Source organism: Hemiscyllium ocellatum, chromosome 47, assembly GCF_020745735.1.
Source record: "Hemiscyllium ocellatum isolate sHemOce1 chromosome 47, sHemOce1.pat.X.cur, whole genome shotgun sequence".
Classification (NCBI taxonomy): Eukaryota; Metazoa; Chordata; class Chondrichthyes; order Orectolobiformes; family Hemiscylliidae; genus Hemiscyllium; species Hemiscyllium ocellatum.
In genome coordinates this window covers 20868720-20886376 of record NC_083447.1, presented here as the reverse complement: position 1 = coordinate 20886376, position 17657 = coordinate 20868720, and the positions used below count along the sequence as shown (strand labels likewise).

The window sequence follows — 17657 nt, the reverse complement described above, 5'->3', positions numbered from 1 at the left end:
CTTAAAATGTGCCCTCTGAGAGATTCCAGAATGGTATTTAGGTGGCCAAACACCTTCAGAGTCTTGTTTCAGTTAAAACACATTTTTGTTCCTCTAAAGTTAATCCAACCTATTCAACCTTTCCTCAAAACCTGTAACCCAGGAAATCAACCAAGTGAACGTTTGGTGAAAAGTTTCTAATGCAAAAAATGTCCCTCGAGGAGACCAAAACAGTAAGCAGCACTACCCTCGGTCCTGCCAAAGACCACACAGTTTTAACAAAATTTGAAATAAAAGCAGAATACTTGAAATGCTTAACAGGTTTGAGTAATACATGCCCTTGCAAAACTTGAATCAATGAGATTCAGAAGACAAACTCTGGTGATTGGAGGCATATAGGAAGATGGTGTGGTTCAAAGTTTGGGAGAAGATTTGTAGCTCGGGTGCTCGTTGTTGTGGTTCTGTTCGCCAAACTGTGAATTTGTGTTGCAGACGTTTCGTCCCCTGTCTAGGTGACATCCTCAGTGCTTGGGAGCCTCCTGTGAAGCACTTCTGTGATCTTTCCTCCGGCATTTGTAGTGGTTTGAATCTGCCGCTTCCGGTTGTCAGTTCCAGCTGTCCGTTGCAGTGGTCGGTATATTGGGTCCAGGTCGATGTGCTTATTGATCGAATCTGTGGATGAGTGCCATGCCTCTAGGAATGTCTGCAACACAAATTCCCAGCTCGGCGAACAGAACCACAACAACAGATGGTGTGGTTATTGGAGATCAGTCATTTCAGCTTCAGGAAATCTCTGCAGGAGATCATCAGGATAGTGTCACAGAGCAAATAATCTTCAGCTGCTTCAATTCTCCCCTCCCCCACCCACAAAGAAGTTGGTATCTTCACCGATTGCATAATGACTTGACTAATACCATTCATAACTCCTCGGGTACTGAAGCAGTTAGTGTTTGAGTACAATAAGATTGGGACAATATCAATGCTTAGGCTGACAAGTGGCAAATAACAGTCATACCACCCAAATGCTGGGCAATCAATAGCCCCAATAAGAGACAGTCTAACCGCTGCCCCTTGACATTTAATGGTGTTACCATTACAGAGTCCCCTCCTGTCAACATCCTGGGAGTTACTATTGACCAGACACTCAACTGAATTCTCCATATAAACATTGGCTACAAGGGTAGGTCAGATGCTGGGAATCCTTCACTGAGTAACTTACTTCATGACTCCTCAAAACTGCTCACCACCTACAAGACACAAGTTAGGAATGTGATGAAATACTCCCCACTTGCCTGAATGAGTGCAGCTTCAACAACTCTGGAAGCTTGACATCATCCAAGAATCAGCAACCCGTTTGATTGCCACTAACTCCAGAAGCATCCATTCCTCTTCCAAAGCTCAGCAGCTGTAGTGTGTGTAATCCACAAGGTGCATTGCATAAATTCACCAATTCCAAACTTATGACCACTTCTGTCTAGAAGGACAAAGGCAATGGATACATGAGAACGCCATCATCTTCCCCTCAAATCCACTCACTATTCTGACTATGCTGTCCCTTCATTTCATTGGGTCAAAATCCTGGAATTTCCTCCAAAGGACATTCTGGTTCTACTTGCAGCACGTGGATTGCAACGCTTCATCAAAGCAGCTCAGTGCCCTCTTCACAAGGTCAGTTAGGGATGGGTGATAAATCCTGGTCAGCCAGCAACACCCATCCTCTGAGAGTGAATTTTGTTTTTAAACAGCAGAGAGAAGCTCTTTGTTTAAGTCCAGTGGCACTTCCTTTGAATCTGACTTAAACTGCATTTATATTCCAGCTACCTTGCAATAAATGCTAAAATTCTATTTGACTTGATTACTTTCCCTGAATAGTAACTACTTGTGCTTTATGTTGAAAATGCTCAGATCTCTCTGTGCCCATAGCATTCCATTTAAATAACATACTCCAAGATAAGATTAATACCCCCAACACCACCAAGTTCCACCACTCTTGCAGATTGTTTTAAGTTTTTGCAACTGATATTTGATAGGACAGAGTAAGTTTTAAATATTAATTCAGCTAATAGTGGGATACTTGGTAGAAAATTTTGAGGGCTTTTAAGGAAATGGTTCTGCTTTCAGCAAAAACAGATGACTCATTTGTTGGATAATAGCTTAATCTCCACACACGAAACTGATTTCTGGTATTGCTCTTGATGGTTGCTTGACATCATCCAGAGCTGCAAATCTTTTTTTAATACATGAAAAATTATTGTGTCTCATGTTTGTTTGTTTGTTTGTTTGTTTACATGCACTTCCTCTCTCCCACAAACTTTTTGCTGGGGGTAATTATTTTTCTTCTCTACAGGAGTGGTTTGTAATCCAAATCTTTACAGAGCAATGGTCTTGAAAGATCCTAGTACTTGAACTTGTCTTTCAGGCAATATAAATTTTCTTTTGGCAGTCCGTTGATGGAATTCAGTTTACACGAACTCACCATGTAGTTGGAAAAACATCATTATACGACATGGATATTGATATCATGCGGAAATATGTAGCTATTGGCTGCCAGGACAGAAATATTAGGTATGTTTTCTTCCTTTTGGTGGGGAAGGGATACATGGTCTCTCTTTTAAAGTGCGAATCTTAGTTTTCGAGATTGAAACCCTTCTATTTTTGTTAGTCAGCCATGCATCAAGCATTTCTCAAGTCAAATTGTATGACATAGAGTAAAATTAATTTAGTATTTTGAGTGTTAATGATTAGGTGAAGTATGTCTGGTGACTATTACAGCACAAGTGTCAATTTACTTAGTGTCTTAAAAAGTTTAAGAAAATATTACTGTTCCAGTGCGTTGAGAACATCATCCACTTACTTATCTGTCCTTCAGTTTTACCCTGCCTATACCAACTGTAACTGACAACATTCCAGCAATAATACTGAAGACTTATGCTCCAGAACTATACACTCCCCGAGCCAAAAGGTTCCAGTACAGTGACAACATTGGTATCTACCTGACGATGTTGAAAACTGCCCAAATATGTCCTGTATATGAAAAGCAGGACAAATCCAACCTGGCCAGTTACCGCCCCATCGCTCTACTGTCAATCATCAATAAGCTGATGGAACAATGCTATCAAGCAGCACCTGCTCAACAGTAACTTGCTCAGTGATGCCCTGTTTGGGTTCCACCAGTGCAACTCAGGCTCAGTACAGCCTTGATTCAAACTTGGATAAAAGAGCTAAATTCCAGAGGTGAGAGTGACAGCCTTTGACATCAAGGCTGTATTTGACAGTGTGGCTTGAACGAGCCCTAGCAGAACTGGCATCAATGGGTATCAGGGGGCAAACTCTCTAGTGGTTGGAGTCATACCTGACATAGAGGAAGATGGTCGTGGTTATTGGAGGTCAGTCATCTCCGCTCCAGCACATCCATGCAGGAATACCTCAGGGTAGTGTCGTTGGCCCAACCATCGTCAGCTGCTTCATCAATGACCTTCCCTCCATCATAAGGTCAGAAGTAGGGATCTTTGCTGATGACTGTACAATGTTCAGTACCATTCACAACTCCTCAGATTCTGAATCAGTCAGTATCCAAGTGCAGCAAGATGTCGACAAAATCCAGGCTTAGGCTGACAAATGGTAAGTAACATTCGTGCCAAAAATTAGATTAGATTTGCTACGGTGTGGAATCAGGCCTTCGGCCCAACCAGTCCATACCGACCCTCCAAAGAATAACCCACCCAGACCCATTTCCCTCTGACTAATGCATCTAACACTGGGCAATTTAGCATGGCCAGTTCACCTGACCTGCATATCTTTGGACTGTGGGAGGAAACCGGAGCACCCAGAGGAAACCCACGCAGGCACAGGAAGAATGTGTGCAAACTCCACACAGTCACCTGATGCTGGAGTTGAACCTGAGACCCTGGTGCTGTGAGGCAGCAGTGCTAACCACTGTGCCACCCTGCCACAAATGCCAGACTATGACCATCATGAATAAGAGACAATCTAAACACCACCCTTGATATTCAGTGGTGTTGCCATCACTGAATCTCCCACTATCGACACCCTGGGTTTTAACATTGACCAGAAATTCTTTGGGACTCACCACATAAACACAATGGTTACAAGAGCAGATCAGAGGTTAGGAATGCTGCAGCAAATAACTCACCTCCTGACTCCTCAAAGCCTGTCCATCATCTATAGGTCAGAAGTGTGCTGGGATACTCCCCACTTTTGCCTAGATGACTGTAATTCCAACCGCACTCTTGAAGTTTGGCACCCTCCAAGACCAAGTAGCCTGTATGTTGTCACTACATGCACATCAACTCCTCCCTCCACCGATGCTCAGTAGCAGTAGTGTGTACTATCTACAAGATGTATTGCAGAAATTCACCACATCTTCAGACAACGCCTTCTAAGCCCAAGACCACTTCTGTCTAGAAGGACAGGGGTAGCAGATATGTGGGAGCATACCCACCTTCAGGTTCACCTCTGAGCCACTCACAATCCTGACTTGGAAATATTTCGCTGTTCCTTCACTGTAGCTGAGTCAAAATTCTGGAATTCCCTCCAGAATGGCATTGTGGGTCAACCCACAGCAGGTGGACTGCAGCAGTTCAAGAATGCAGCTCACCACCACCTTCTCGAGGGCAACTAGTGATGGGCAAAAAATTCTGGCCAGGCAAAAAATTCTGGCCAACCAACAATGCCCACATCCCTCAAAATGGATTAATAAAAAACTGGAAAGGCAGAGCTCAGTTTCCAGTCCCCATCCCCTGGCTGACTTAAAGTTAATGAGTTCAGTTAGATTCTCTGCCTTACCCTTTATTAGATGTAAAGCTGCAGGTTACCTTTAGTATCTGATCTATGTTGGCATTCACCTGGTTTCTTATCACCCTTTGTATTTATATAATTTCAGCGTAAATCCTGAGGTTTTTAAACATGGTATTGATGACATCTAACCACTTTCAAATTAGAATCAAAGTGAAGAGTGAATTAATCTAGAAATAATTTTTTCCGTAGCTCATTTTGGAAAGTAGTTTGGATATTAATCCCATTTAGAGTGAGGAAGGATCTGATCTGGATGTACAAGTGTGTGCATTCTATTAATATAGAATACAAGTATATCATTAATGAGCCTGTAGTTTATATCTTGTCCATGTATGGTATTCTGCAATTTTCTTCAGTGCACTGCTTTCAATATGGCAAACATAAGCAGGTGACCTGCCAAGTCTATGGTTGCCAGGATTAGTTTGACATCACTTTTTGTCAGTTAGCAAACATTGTTTCCTTCTTTGGTGGTTCTTCTCTCAACATCTTCCCAAACCCGTCATCCCTAATTTTTGGCCAGTTATAAGGATGGAAACTAAGGAATTGCTGTTTGTTCTAATTACATTATAGATGAGTGAAATATCACTGATTTTAGTTGCAAAATGTTATTTTGTGAGCAGAATTATTTGATTGACCCACGACAGAACATTGTGCTGTATAAATTTAAAATGTATTGAGGACTGTTGGATGTTACTTCACTCTTGCTTATCTACCTTTTGAATTTAATTAGTTAACAGTTGAATTGTGCAGACTAGGAAGATCGAAGGCGTGATGATTCTTTGCTGATCTTGGCTAAGGTTATAGTAGAATTGGATTCTGACTACAAGACTGGGGAGGGGAAAGCCGAAAACAAAAAAGTAAAGAAGGAATGAAAAATAGTTGGAAAAACCCAGCAGGTCTGGTAGCATCTGTGGAGAGAAAACAGTTATGTTTTAGATCCAGTAATCCTCCTTCAGAACTCCGTTCGGAACTGTGGAAAGATTAACCCGAGTTCCTATTCCCCATAGTTATCCTTCAATTCTTTACTGCAATAATGGCGGGCAGAATTCAGTCAATCTTTCAAGTTAGAAATGCAAATAACATTGGTAGGTGTTGTTATTTGAAGTTCTGTCTTAACACTAATTATATATAAGTGGCCATGAAATTATTCCCAGTAGTCCAAAATGAAGGAATGAAAAGGCAAGAAGAGAATGTATTTTATCTGATTCCTTTTAATAAAATTAAACTACTTTTTATGTTTCGACATTGTAGGGTTTTTACCATCGGCAGTGGGAAACAAAAGAAATGTTTCAAAGGTTCACAGAGTGAAGATGGAATCCTGCTCAAAGTAAGGATTACAAGTCTTCACATATGAAACAAAACTTTTTTTTCAATGCTATGTTTTCACTAATTTTACAGAGGATATAATGCTTTACAAGAATCTATACTACTGCATCCTAAGGTCTTAGAATTGGCTACAAAGATGTTGGATGCATGAGTTGTAATCTTACTGATCAAGAAACTTTAAAAAAAAAATTTAGGGATGTGGGCCAAATACAGGCAAATGAGACAAGCACAGTTTACGAAACCTGGTCGGCATGGATGAGTTGGGCTAAAGGGCCTGTCTCTAAATTCTGAAGATGTTTGAAGTTCAAAGGCTGAATTGCAGTGTGACTTGCATCGAGCATTCCTGTGCAGACTTGCGTAATCAAATATGTAACGATCATGTAGTAATAAAAATGGACAAAGGCAGCACCTGTAGTTTCTAAACATGAGTCAAATCTTCCGAGGAGAGGCAATCCCAGTCGGATTACCACTTCACTCTTTTTAACTCGTCCTCCACTGGAACCTCACTTTTCTGGCCTTGATGTCTGATTGGTCTGATCAGTGCAGGGTCAGTGCTCAAGGTCAAAACTTGCCTTTCTTTTTGAACAGCAGTAACAAGTATTCCAAGGCTTAAAGATCCAGAGTCTCATTTATGAGACTATCAAAGTTAGTAAGCTAAGTGGTGTGTTGAATGGAAAGTGATAAGATGATCACTCGTCAAGTGTTTTTGACTGAATTTAGAAGAAGGGTGTCCAGTATTTGGTGAGGTGGTAAGGGGATGCACAGGTAGCTTTATACTTAGCCAGGAGTTGGGGTAGGATTTAATCCCTCCAGTCTTTCCTGGAGACAAGAGAAAGAGGACCAAAATATCCTGGTACCAAAATTGGATCAGATAAGCAAAAAAAGTTATTTGCAAATAATTAATCCACCAATTTCTAGCCTGTGTTCTAGAAAGAATGGAGACCGGAAAGTAGAAATCTATAGGTCATAACTTAATATGTCATTGGGAAATGCTGGAATTCATTATTACGCAAGTAGCAAGACATTTCAACCCATAGTATAATTGGACAGAGTCAACTTCCTTTTATGAAAAGGAAAACATATTTGCCAAATTTTATTGGGGCTCTTTGAGGATGTAACAAGCAGGATAGATTAACGGGAACCAACAGATGTAGTGTGTGTAATCTTCTGCAAGATACTTGATCAGGGTCTACATAACCCATGCTAAGATTTCATGGTGTTGGATAACATATTAACATGAACAGAAAGATGGCTAGCTCACAAGAAATGAAGCTGGGATTTTTAAAAATCAATTATCGGTATTGGTGCTTCAACTATTTATAATTGACATTAATGATTAGGATGAAGGGATCCAGTATTTTGTCACCATTTTTGTTGATTGTTCCATCTGCTTATTTCTTTTGGACTGCCTGACAATCACCCAGGCTGTGGTATGACCATCTCTCTGAATTTGCAGTCTCTGTAACTCTGAGCCTCTTGAGCATGCTGCAGTGTCTCCAGTTGAAACTTGGACTGTAAATGTGAAGCTCCAGTTTCTGCAGCTGGAAGCCTGTCCTGTATATGTGGTCAACTAGGACATTAGTAGGGTCCATGACTTTCTACGTCTTACAGGTGCCACATTCCACTTTTCCAATCCTTCTTTCATAAACAATAATAAATGTTCCTAATGTATAAAAAATGTAAATATAGTCCCTGAGATTTCTTTTTGCCAACAATGATCCAATATCAAGTTCCATTCACTCATCACTTCTGTGCTCACTGATTTATGTTGGCTCCTGGATAAGCAGTGCTTTGAACTTACCTTTAAAATGTTTATCTCTCTACTTAAAACCATCTAGATCTTTCCCCTTTCTATCTTTAATCTCCTCCAGCTTTCCTAGTTTCCTGTATATTTACACTTGTCTAATTTAAAGTAACTGGAAATGCTCAGATGAGGTTATATCTGTGAAGAGCAAAACTAATTTCACGTTTCAGGCCGGACGCCATCTAACTTCAGCCATTTCCCCATTTTAAACGGCAGCCACCTCTTCAGCTGACAAAACTCTGCTATATAGAGAGTCATACAGCATTGAAATAGGCCATTTGGTGGTATAGACATGGGTCAAAGAACAAACTACCGCTGGTCATTTGATTTGACTTAATGACTAGCATGTTCCCGTGAAAGTGAAGGAGAAGGATGGCAAGATTTAGTATCCTTGGCTGACACATTGAGAGCTGTGTCAAAAAGAGAAAGGAAACCTATTTAATGTTTAAGAAATTGAAGACCGAGCCCTTGAAGAATATACAGATAGGAAAGAACTCAAACAAGGAATTAGAAGGGCTAAAAATGGCCTTAAGAAGCCTTTGCAAATCAAGACTAAGGAAAATCCCAAAGTATTTTATACACAAGGAGCGAGAGGGAGGATGGGAAAAGAGTATGTCCACTCGAGGACAAAGGCAATTTTTACACAGAGCCAGAGGAAGTGGGTACTATCCTTAATGATGGTTTACATTGGTATTTACAAAGATGGATGGTGAATCTTGAGGAGTATGTTGATATTCTAGGACATGTTGTGAAAAAGGAAGTGGTTTTGGGTGTTTTGAAACATATTAAGACAAGCCCCCAGGATCTATCTAGAACGCCAAAAAACGCAGTTGAGAAAATTACTGGGGTGTTGTATGAAGGCACAGGAGAAGTCCTCGAGGATTGCAGAATAGCCAACATTGCTCCTTCTGTTTAAGGAGGGTAACCGCAATAAACTGGGAAATTACAGGCTGGGGAGCCTTATGTCAGTGGTAGGGAAATTATGGGAGATGGTTCTTAGAATTTACTCACATTTGGAAAAATATGGACTTGTTTGTTACTATTATTGTGTTGACTATTGCCCAGTCCTATGGGATCTCTTCTGTGTCGTCTTATAAGATTTCATTCAAGGCCCCAGCAATTTTCTTGCCTGCTGTATCCTGCATTCTGGGAACTTGTCTACCTTAATGCTTTTCAACATGCACACACTCACGTTTGGAATAATATGGACTTCCTAGTGATAGACAGCATGGCTTTGTGCAGAGAAGGCAGATTCTCTCAAATTTGATATCTGCTTTTGAGCAAGTGCCAAAAATGATTGAGAGCAGGGTGATAGGTGTTGTCCATATGGTCTTTCGCGAATCTTTTGAGAAGTACATCATGGATGCTGATGCAAAAGGTGAACTCACATGGAAGCCACGGTGAGCTGGTAAAATGGATTTTTTAAAAACTGGCTGAGTCATAAACCGAATGGTAGAAGGGTGGTTTTCTTACTGGAGAACTGTGATCAGTGGTGGGACCCTGTTGTTTATAATATGTAGGAAATATTTGAAGGAGGCTTGATTACAAGTCAGGATACAACACAGATTGGGAAGCTGCAGATAGAAGGATTGCCAGAGGAGACAGTAGGATATAGATAGGCTGGAGCCTTCAGCAAAAAAAAATGGCAGATGGAGTTTAGTCTGGACAAATGCAAGGTGTTGCATTTTGGAAGATCTAATGCAGGAGGGAAGTGTACGATAAATGGCAGAACCCTTAGTTGCATCAGCAACTAAAGGGATCCACAGTTCCCTAAAAGTGGCAACATGAATGAATAAAATGGTCAAGAAGACATATGTCACACTTGCCTTCATCGGTCAGTGCATATAGTCTCAACATTGGCAAGTAATATTGCAGCTTTACTTAGGCATATTTGGAATAATGTGTACAGTTATGGTTGTCACACAATTAGAAAGACGTGGAGGCTTTGGAGCGAGTACAGAAAAGATTTACCAGGTTATGTTGTCAGTTTTAGAGGGTAATAGCCATGAGGAGAGATTTAGAGACTTGGTTTGTTTTCACTTGAACATCAGAAGCTGAGAGGAAACCTGATAGAAGTTTATACAATTGAGAGGCATGAATAGAATAGATAATCATGTCTTTTACCCAGGATAGAAATGTCAGTTAGTAAAGGAAAAGGTTTAAAAGGGAGAATGTTTAAAGGAGTCGAGAGGGTAGCACTTGTCCACAACCTACTATGCCCTAGCATTTTAATTGGTTGTTCAGATGCTTACAGAGTAATACAACATGGTAACAGACTCTTTGATTCAATAAACTAGTCCCATCTGTCTGCACTTGGTCAATATCCCTCCAAACATATGCTTATCGCAAAGTCTTTTAAATGTTATAACTGTACCTACATCCAGCACTTCCTCTGGAAGTTCATTCCACACACCAACAACTCTGTTTAAAACAAAAATTAACCCTTATGTCTTTTTTTAATCTTTCTCTTCTCAGCTTAAAAATATACCCCCTAGTCTTGAAATCTCCCACCCTAGGGACAAGACACCTGCCTTACCTATCCCCCTAATTATTTTGTAAACCTTTTTGAGGTCAATCCTCAACCTCCTGCGCTGCAGTGACAAAAATCCCATCCTACCCTGCCCCTCTTTTATATCTCAAACCCTCCATTCCTGGCAGCATGCTGGCAAATCTCTTCTGATCTCTCTCCAGCTGCTTAATACCCTTTCTCTAACAGGAAGACTAGAATTGGAGACAGTATTCCAGAATAAGTCTCGCCAATGTACTGTACAACGTCAAGGTAACATCTTAAATGCTGTGAGAGTATCTGCCTCCACCAACCTCTCAGCCAGCATGTTCCATGTTTCTACCACCCTCTGGTTGAAAAAATATTCTGCAGATCTTCTCTAGCCTTAGCCTTAACCTTAAACCTATGCCATATGGTCTTAGACACATCTGACATGGGGGAAAGATTCTCATGATCTACATTGTGTATGCCTCTTAAAATGTTGTATATCTCAATCAGACTCAAACCATCACACCCTACTCCCAACCCATCCCCAAAGTAGTCTCCTCTGCTTCAAGGAACACAAACCTAGCTTATTCAGTTTCTCCTCATAACTGGACTTTTCATCCCTGGCAATTCTTCTCCACTCTCCAATATGATCACTTCAAATAGTGTGGCAGACAAAACTGAACACAGAATACTGTGGCCTAACCAATGTTTTAGAAAATTGCAGTAAAGCCTTCCCTGCTCCTCTATTCTATGCCTTGGCACTCCTATCTATTTGTGCTGACACTTTCAGGGATCTATGGACAGGTACACAAAGATCTTTTGTTCTTCAGTACTCCCAAAGGGGCCTACCATTCATGTGTATATCATTTCGTATTAGACCTCCCAAAATGCGCCATCTCATGCTTATCAGGATTAAATTCCATCGGCCATTTCTCTGCCCAGTTTACCAGCTGATCAATATCAGACTGCAGCCTGAGGTCATCCTGCTCACTACCAACAATAAAGGTAGGAAAACACACTGTGTCCAACTTTCAGCTGCTTCTTGAAACCTATCTCTTTGACCAAATGTTTAGTCATCTGGTTTTTTTTTTGTGGTTCAGTGGCAATTTTTAATAACAGTCCTGTGAAACACCTTGCGCAGTTTTTGTCACCTTAAAGACACTATCTAAATGCCAGTTATTGTTCAGTCATTTTATCTTTTAAAAGTTATGATGGGATTCCATTTAAGAGTATGCATATATTTGCAGCATTAAGTAGCTCCCCAAAACAATTTGAAAATAGCACCAATGATATATTTCAAAAGCCATAAAGGTGGTTCAGATTTGGTTTGCAGTCTTGATGTGTCATTTTCATAACTTCATATTATTCTTTCCATCTACTGAAATCAGATTGGATTATTCAGTCTACTTGATCTATGAGCAAATTTTGTACTGTTTATTTTCCTGCATCATCTGACAGCTCCCAACCCACGTGAGTTGTCATTAGACGATCATTAGAAGCATTTGCTTTTACAAAAGGAAGATTGAGCTGGGGCACCTTTACTGTTATAGTAATGGAAGCAAATTTGAATGCAAATAAATTTGAATAAAGCACCCTTTGTCTTTTTATATTTTTTTAATATATTGTTGCTTTTGTAAAAGATTTGAAAAAGTTTTTATAAAAATGTTTTTTAAAAAATGCTCTTTGTAGAGGAAGTAATTGGATTCTGTGGTACACAATGGTGACATTCAAAACAATTACATTTTTTGGTCTTCAATTGGAAGTTTTAAAAATTGTCTGTATTCTTTTATGTTAGTGGCCTTTGAATTGTTCATTTGGCAACACAAGTTTTATAAACATGGTGGATTTCTCTTTTGAGTATTTCAAACTTTAGTTGAGGTACCCAACATATTTTTGTCTGCTTTGGTTTCTAGGTTCAGATGGATCCCTCTGGAACATTTGTAGCCACTAGTTGTTCAGACAAAAATATTTCCATCTTTGACTTCTACACTGGGGAATGTGTAGCCAGCATGTTTGGCCATTCAGGTACTCCTTGCATTAACCCACAAATCAGCATTATTTAACTTTTCTGTATTTTCAAAAACATTGATTTTAAAAATCCTTAGACATACTTTTTCTTCCCTGGTGAATATCCAGTACCATATCCGCCATATGGAAGAAATGTGTGATTCTTCAATATGGATGTTTTTCAGTGAAACCCACTGTCAGCTAATTGCTACAGCCATGTATGGAATGCATGCCCTTCAGAAATTACCAAAGCTTCTTAAAGAATACCTGACAAACTTAGAACCACAGTAATCCAGAAGGACAAGGACAGCAGATACAAGTGTTAATTGCTTTCATGTGGACCCCACATTATAGAAAAATCATGCTTTAGAAACAGTGCTTAAAGTGTTGCCAATGTAATTGCATTACAGTCTATTTTAAAACCTGTAACACCTATTTTAAAAGTTCAAGCTTTAGAAAGTGACGCCAATTCATCAGTCGTGTTACAGCGAGTAATAGCAGCAGCACCTGTGCATGAGAACACAGCAACCTGCAAATTCTCCTTCAAACCATTTCATTCCTTCATTGACAATGGTTTTAAATCCTGAACTCCCCATCTAATAGCAGTGTGGGTGTAAAACGGCAATTCAAGAAGGAATTCACATTTTATCAAGGGCAGTTAGTGTTAGATTGTAGGAGTTTATGAGGAATTATGTAATAGGCAGTTGGTCATTTGTAAGCAATTTCAGATATTTGAATTTAAACAGCAGCAATTTAGATATGATGCATTATTTAATTGGACAAAGAAATTATACAATTATGAAAAAAAAATGTTAAAGGTTCACTTGTAACAGAGGACAAATAGGCTTTCAGCGCAGAATGTGCTGGCTCACTTGTGAAGGCAGCATCTGGCTGTCTAGCTGAACCATTAGTGATCTCTTGCCTGAGTCTTCCTGTGATATCCCAGACTGGTGTGTGAAGAAGGGATGAAATTACAGGGGCTTTGACCCAAATTTTCAATATGTCTCTGATTACAGTGGAGGACTGGAGGGCAGCTAATGTGGTTCCACTTTTCAAGAAGGTGCTAGGGATAAGCTAGGGAATTACAGACAAGTGACTCTCACGTTCGTGGTCGGGAAACTATTGAAAATCCTGACAAAAAGAATTAATCTCCAACTGATCAAGTTTGATCAGGGACCGTCAGTATGGCTTTGTCACGAGATCGCACCTAGCAAATCTTTGAATTTATTATCGAGGAGGCGACCGACTGTTTAGATGAAGGTAGTGCAGTCCATGTAGTTTATTTGGATTTCAGCAAAGCCTTTGACAAAGATCCAAATGGGAAACTGATGAAGCTGATCAAAGTATGGAGGATCCAAGGTAATTTGGCAAGATGGGTCCAAGTTGACTTAATAGGAGATGGAGGATGATGGTTGAAGTTTGTTTGTGTAACACCAGTTGCATATGACTGGCATCCATGCTGAGTCGCTTATTGTTCATGATGGATACATGCATATAATAGATAAGAATGTGGGACGATCTGAAGTTTGTGGGTCGCACCAAGGTTGGCTGATCGTTATAGTGAGGAAGAAGGCCTTAGATTACAGGAAAATGTAGATGGGTTGGTCAGAAGGTCAGATCAATTGGAAATGAAATTTAGGGTCGAGAGTGTGGTGCTGGAAAAGCACAGCTAAGCAGGCAGCATCTGAGGAGCAGAGGAATCAATGTTTCAGGCATATGCCCTTCGTCAGGAATGAGGCTTGTGGTTGAGAGATAATTGGGAGAGGGGTGGGTTTCAAGGTTGAGGTTTCCTGCAGGCATTTCAGGCAGTGCATTCCATATTCCCACCAACCCCGGATTTAAAAAAAACATTTGCTCAAATCCCCTCTAAATCTCCTGCCCTTCACCTTAAAAGTTATGCCTTCTTGGCATTGACCATTCAACAAAGGGAAACAGCAGCTTCCCACCTATCCTGTCCATGACCTTCATAATATTAGAAGATTAGAATCCCTGCAGTATGGAAACAGGCCCTTCGGCCCAACAAGTCCACACCGACCCTCCGAAGAGTAACCCACCCAGACCCATTCTCCTACCCTCTATTTACCTCTGACTAACACACCTGACACTATGGGCAATTTACCATGGCCAATTCACCTGACCTGCACACTGATTGTGGGAGGAAACCGAAGCACCGAGTAAACCCACATAGTCACTGGGAGAATGTGCAAACTCCACACACCTAGTCACCCGAGGCAGGAATTGAACCCGCGTCCCTAGTGCTGTGAGGCAGTAGTGCTAACATCTGAGCCACCATGCCACCCCAAAAAGCCCTATGCACACCTCAATCAGGTTCCCCCCAACCTTCTTTGCTCTAAAGAAAGCAACCCGAAACTGTACAACATCTTTGAGCTAAAACGATCCAACTGAGACAATATGCAGCCCCTCCAGTGCAAATATATCCTCTTACAGTGTGGCAACAGGAAGTGCACAAAGTACTCCAAATGTGGTCTAACCAAAATTTTGTGCAGCTCCAACGTAACCTCCTTGATCTTACAATCTGTGTGACAACTGGTAAAAGTAAGTGTCCCATGTCTGCTTAACCATCACTTCACATGTTCAGGGTTAAATTTCATTTGCTAGGAGAAAGTGAGGACTGCAGATGCTGGAGATCAGAATTGAGATGGTAGGTGATGGAAAAGCTCAGCCAGTCAGGCAGCATCTAAGGAGCAGGAGAATCAACGTTTTGGGCATAAGTCATTCATCAGGAATGAGGCTTGTGGTTCAGAGCTGAGAGATAAATGGGAGGAGGGTGGGGTTGGGGGAAGGTAGCTGGAAAAGCGAAAGGTGTGTGAAGGTAAGGGAGAAGGTGAAAGGTCAGAGGGGCAGTGATGGATGGGTTCGGAGGGGAATGCCAATGTGGATATGTGGGGTGAGGGGAAATGACAAGCTAGTGAAATCCATATTTATCCCGTGTGGTTACAACTCCCAAGGCAGAATATGAGGTGTTCCTCCTCCAGATGTCTGGTGGTGATGGTTTGGCGGTGGAGGAGGCCTAGCACCTGCATGTCCTTGACAGAGTGGGAGGGGGAGTTGAAGTGTTCTGCCATGGGGTGATGGAGTTGGTGTGATCGAGTGTCCCAGAGATGTTCTCTGAAACGATCCGCAAGTATGTAGCCTGTCTCCCCACGTAGAGAAGACCACACCAGGTGCAATGGATGCAGTAGATGACATTGGGAGAGGAGAGGTGAATTTCTGAGTCATGGAAGGATCTCTTGGGACCTTGGACGGAGGTGAGGGGAATGGTTTGGGTGCCGGTTTTACACTTGCTATGCACGGAAAGATGCCAGGAGTGGAGTGTGGGCTGATGGGGGGGTATGGACCTAACGAGGGAGTCGCGGAGGGAATGGTCTTTTCAGAATGCTGATGGGGGTAGAGAGGGAAATGTATCTCTGGTAGAGTCTGTTTGGAGGTGGCGGAAGTGGTGGAGGATGATTCTGTGCTGTTGAGGTCCTTTGACAGATGTCGGAAGTGGTGGGGGATGATGCGCTGATGTTGGGCTCCGTTTGGAGGTGGCGGAAGTGATGGGGGATAATTCTGTGATGTTGGGGTCCATTTAAAGGTGGCAGTAGTGGTGGAGGATGACCTCACCACCAGAGATATATATCCCTCCCCACCACTATCAGCGTTCCAAAAAAACCATTCCCTCCGTGACTCCCTCGTCAGGTCCACCCCCCAACCACCAGCCCACACCCCACTCCTGGCACCTTTCCATGCCACTGCAGGAAGTGCAAAACCTGTGCCCACACCACTCCCCTCACCTCCGTCCAAGGCCCCAAGGGATCCTTCCACATCAGTTAGAAATTCACCTGCACCTCTCCCAATGTCATCTACTGCATCCATTGCACCTGGTGTGGTCTCGTTTACACGGGGAGACAGAACACCTTCTTGCGGATCGTTTCCAAGAACAATCTGGGACACCCGCACCCACCAACCCCACCATGTGGCTGAACACTTCAATTCCCCCTCCCACTCTGTTAAGGACATGCAGATCCTGGACCTCCTCAGCACTTTTAGCCAAGTGCTGGATAATGGAATTAGTGCAGACTGATCAATGCAGATTCGATGTGCTGAAGGGTCTCTTCTGGAGAAGTTAGATGCTGACGAGAACTGCTGCCTATGAAGATCACCTGTTGAGGAACGGTCTCTGATCCTCATCACTTGTTCATATACCCTATTTCTAGGTGTCAATGAATTGCTAGAATGTTTTTAATAAATGCCGTAAGCAGATACTCATGGTGTCTGTTGTCCCTTTGTCCGCCTCAATTTAAGATCGTCTAGGAGCAGAAGCAGGTTATTCACTCACTCCATCAAACATGCTCAGCCTTTCAATATGATCACAGCTGATCTAATAATCTGCCAATTCATTTTCATGCCTTATCCCCACAATCCTCGATTCTCTTGCAGATTAAACATTTATGTCTTTGCCTTGAGCATACCTAATGACCCAGTCTAAATACTGTTTGACTATCCGCTTAGAAGAAATTTTCCTCTGGTGTGTTTTATATTGTGACCCCCCTAACTGAGAGATTATGCCTTCTGGACCCCCACAAGGGGAAGCAACGTTTCCATATTTTAATCTGTCAAATCTCAAGAATCTTGTATATTTCAGTAAAGTCACCTCTCACTCTTCTTGCTTCTCACGTGTTCAACCTCTCCTCATTAGACAGTCCTTTATCCTGAACCTTCCATAAATTGCTTTCAATGCCTGTATAACTTTGTGTAGATATGGGGATCAAAACTCTCTGCAGTCTTCAGCTGTGATCTGATTGGTGTCTTATCTGGATTTAGGAAAACCTCCCCATTTTAAGATTTAATTCCCTTTAAAATGAAAACATTCCATTGCCTCCTTATTACCTGCTGAACTTGTATGCTCGCATTTTGTTGATTTATGTATGAGGACTCCCAAATCCCTCTGATTTTGTAAGGTCTGCAGTCTTTCTCCATCACCAGTTGCCCAGAGGGCAGTTAAGAGTCAACCACATTACTTTGGGTTTGGAATCACAAGTAGGCCAGACCTGGTAGGATGGCAGTTTCCCTCCCTAAACGATATCACTAACTTATCCTAACAATAGACAATGGATTTATTAGACTCTTAATTTCAGATTTTTATTGAACTTAAATTCTACCATATGCTATAGTAGGATTTGAACGTGGGTCCCCAGAACATTGTCTCTGTCCAGTGATAATTCCACG

The 17657-nt window shown here is 41.5% G+C and overlaps 1 protein-coding gene across 3 annotated transcripts in view; it reads left to right on the top strand.

Annotated features, from left to right (window-relative positions):
• Positions 1-17657, top strand: part of LOC132836766 (mitogen-activated protein kinase-binding protein 1-like) — a 172255-nt gene that overhangs the window by 79082 nt on the left and 75516 nt on the right. For all 3 annotated transcript variants that reach the window (XM_060856219.1, XM_060856218.1, XM_060856220.1), the window contains exons 15-17: positions 2423-2544; positions 6046-6121; positions 12332-12443. In XM_060856219.1, the coding sequence (XP_060712202.1) occupies positions 2423-2544; positions 6046-6121; positions 12332-12443 (310 nt within the window). The remainder of the gene's footprint in view (positions 1-2422; positions 2545-6045; positions 6122-12331; positions 12444-17657) is intronic.